The 897-nt window shown below is 43.1% G+C and overlaps 1 protein-coding gene across 1 annotated transcript in view; it reads left to right on the top strand.

Moving 5' to 3' along the window:
- mtss1 (MTSS I-BAR domain containing 1) overlaps positions 1 to 897 on the top strand; it is an 85,691-nt gene that overhangs the window by 38,553 nt on the left and 46,241 nt on the right. Inside the window, exon 4 of the mRNA XM_013908562.1 lies at positions 791 to 864. Within this exon, the coding sequence (XP_013764016.1) occupies positions 791 to 864 (74 nt within the window). The remainder of the gene's footprint in view (positions 1 to 790; positions 865 to 897) is intronic.

Raw genomic sequence — 897 nt, 5'->3', positions numbered from 1 at the left:
GTGTGCGCGTGTGTGTGTCTTTCAGATTTAGAAAAAGTTCTTATGGTGGCACTTATGTGTCTGATTACCTGACCTATTTATTCCCACTGTTGCAGATTTGAACAGTTTGTCCAAACCCCAAAGGTACATACTGTATGCTGTAGTCACTTTGTTTATGATTCTGTATCAAATAAGCCATGCCTGGTACCAGTGTGCACCCTCTGAAATGGGAACTTCTGATAAACACTGCTCAAGTGTGAACTCATTTAAGATTTTGTCCTTCTCGTCACATCTAATTTGTTTGCGTTGGCGGCTTCGTGGTCCTCAGTGAGTCTGAGTGTGACCACAGTTCCAGCCTCATGCAAATGTTCATCAGAGAGTGAGAGACTTTTTTCGTTTTAAACGTTACCATCCAACGGAAGTGTGGACGCGATGCCCATTAAATTGTGAGCCTGTGTCTCTTTGAAACTTGATTGAGACCCTAAGCACAAATAAGCTCTGCAAGGCACCTCATCAGTGCGATAGTAGAGCGTATTTACTAAAGCTAGTAAAAATCTAAAAAGGAGGTTTTTGTGTGGTATTTAACTTAATCCATCTAAAGAGTTGTTGGTTCTTTACAATGTCATGCTTGTGCTTTCAACCAGTTGATCGTCTACCTACGCATGTTGCCATGACACTGTGTGTTGGGCTTTTCTTGGAGGAGTTAATGCAGTGGCGTGTTTTGCTTTCTAAACCTGAACAAATGATAGCATGATGGAATGATATTATGTGTACATTCAGCACGACAGGTAACACGTGTTGTTTGTTTCAGAACGACCATCGTGGTGACCGGAGCCTTCCTGGATGCTTTTCAGAAGGTGGCAGACATGGCGACCGGAACCAGAGGTAACCCCACACACACACACACACACACACACA

This window comes from Pundamilia nyererei, unplaced genomic scaffold (genome assembly GCF_000239375.1).
Source record: "Pundamilia nyererei isolate P.nyererei 1_Seehausen unplaced genomic scaffold, PunNye1.0 scaffold00012, whole genome shotgun sequence".
Taxonomy (NCBI): domain Eukaryota; kingdom Metazoa; phylum Chordata; class Actinopteri; order Cichliformes; family Cichlidae; genus Pundamilia; species Pundamilia nyererei.
Note: the sequence above shows the minus strand (reverse complement) of the source record. Positions and strands in the feature narration are given on the sequence as shown.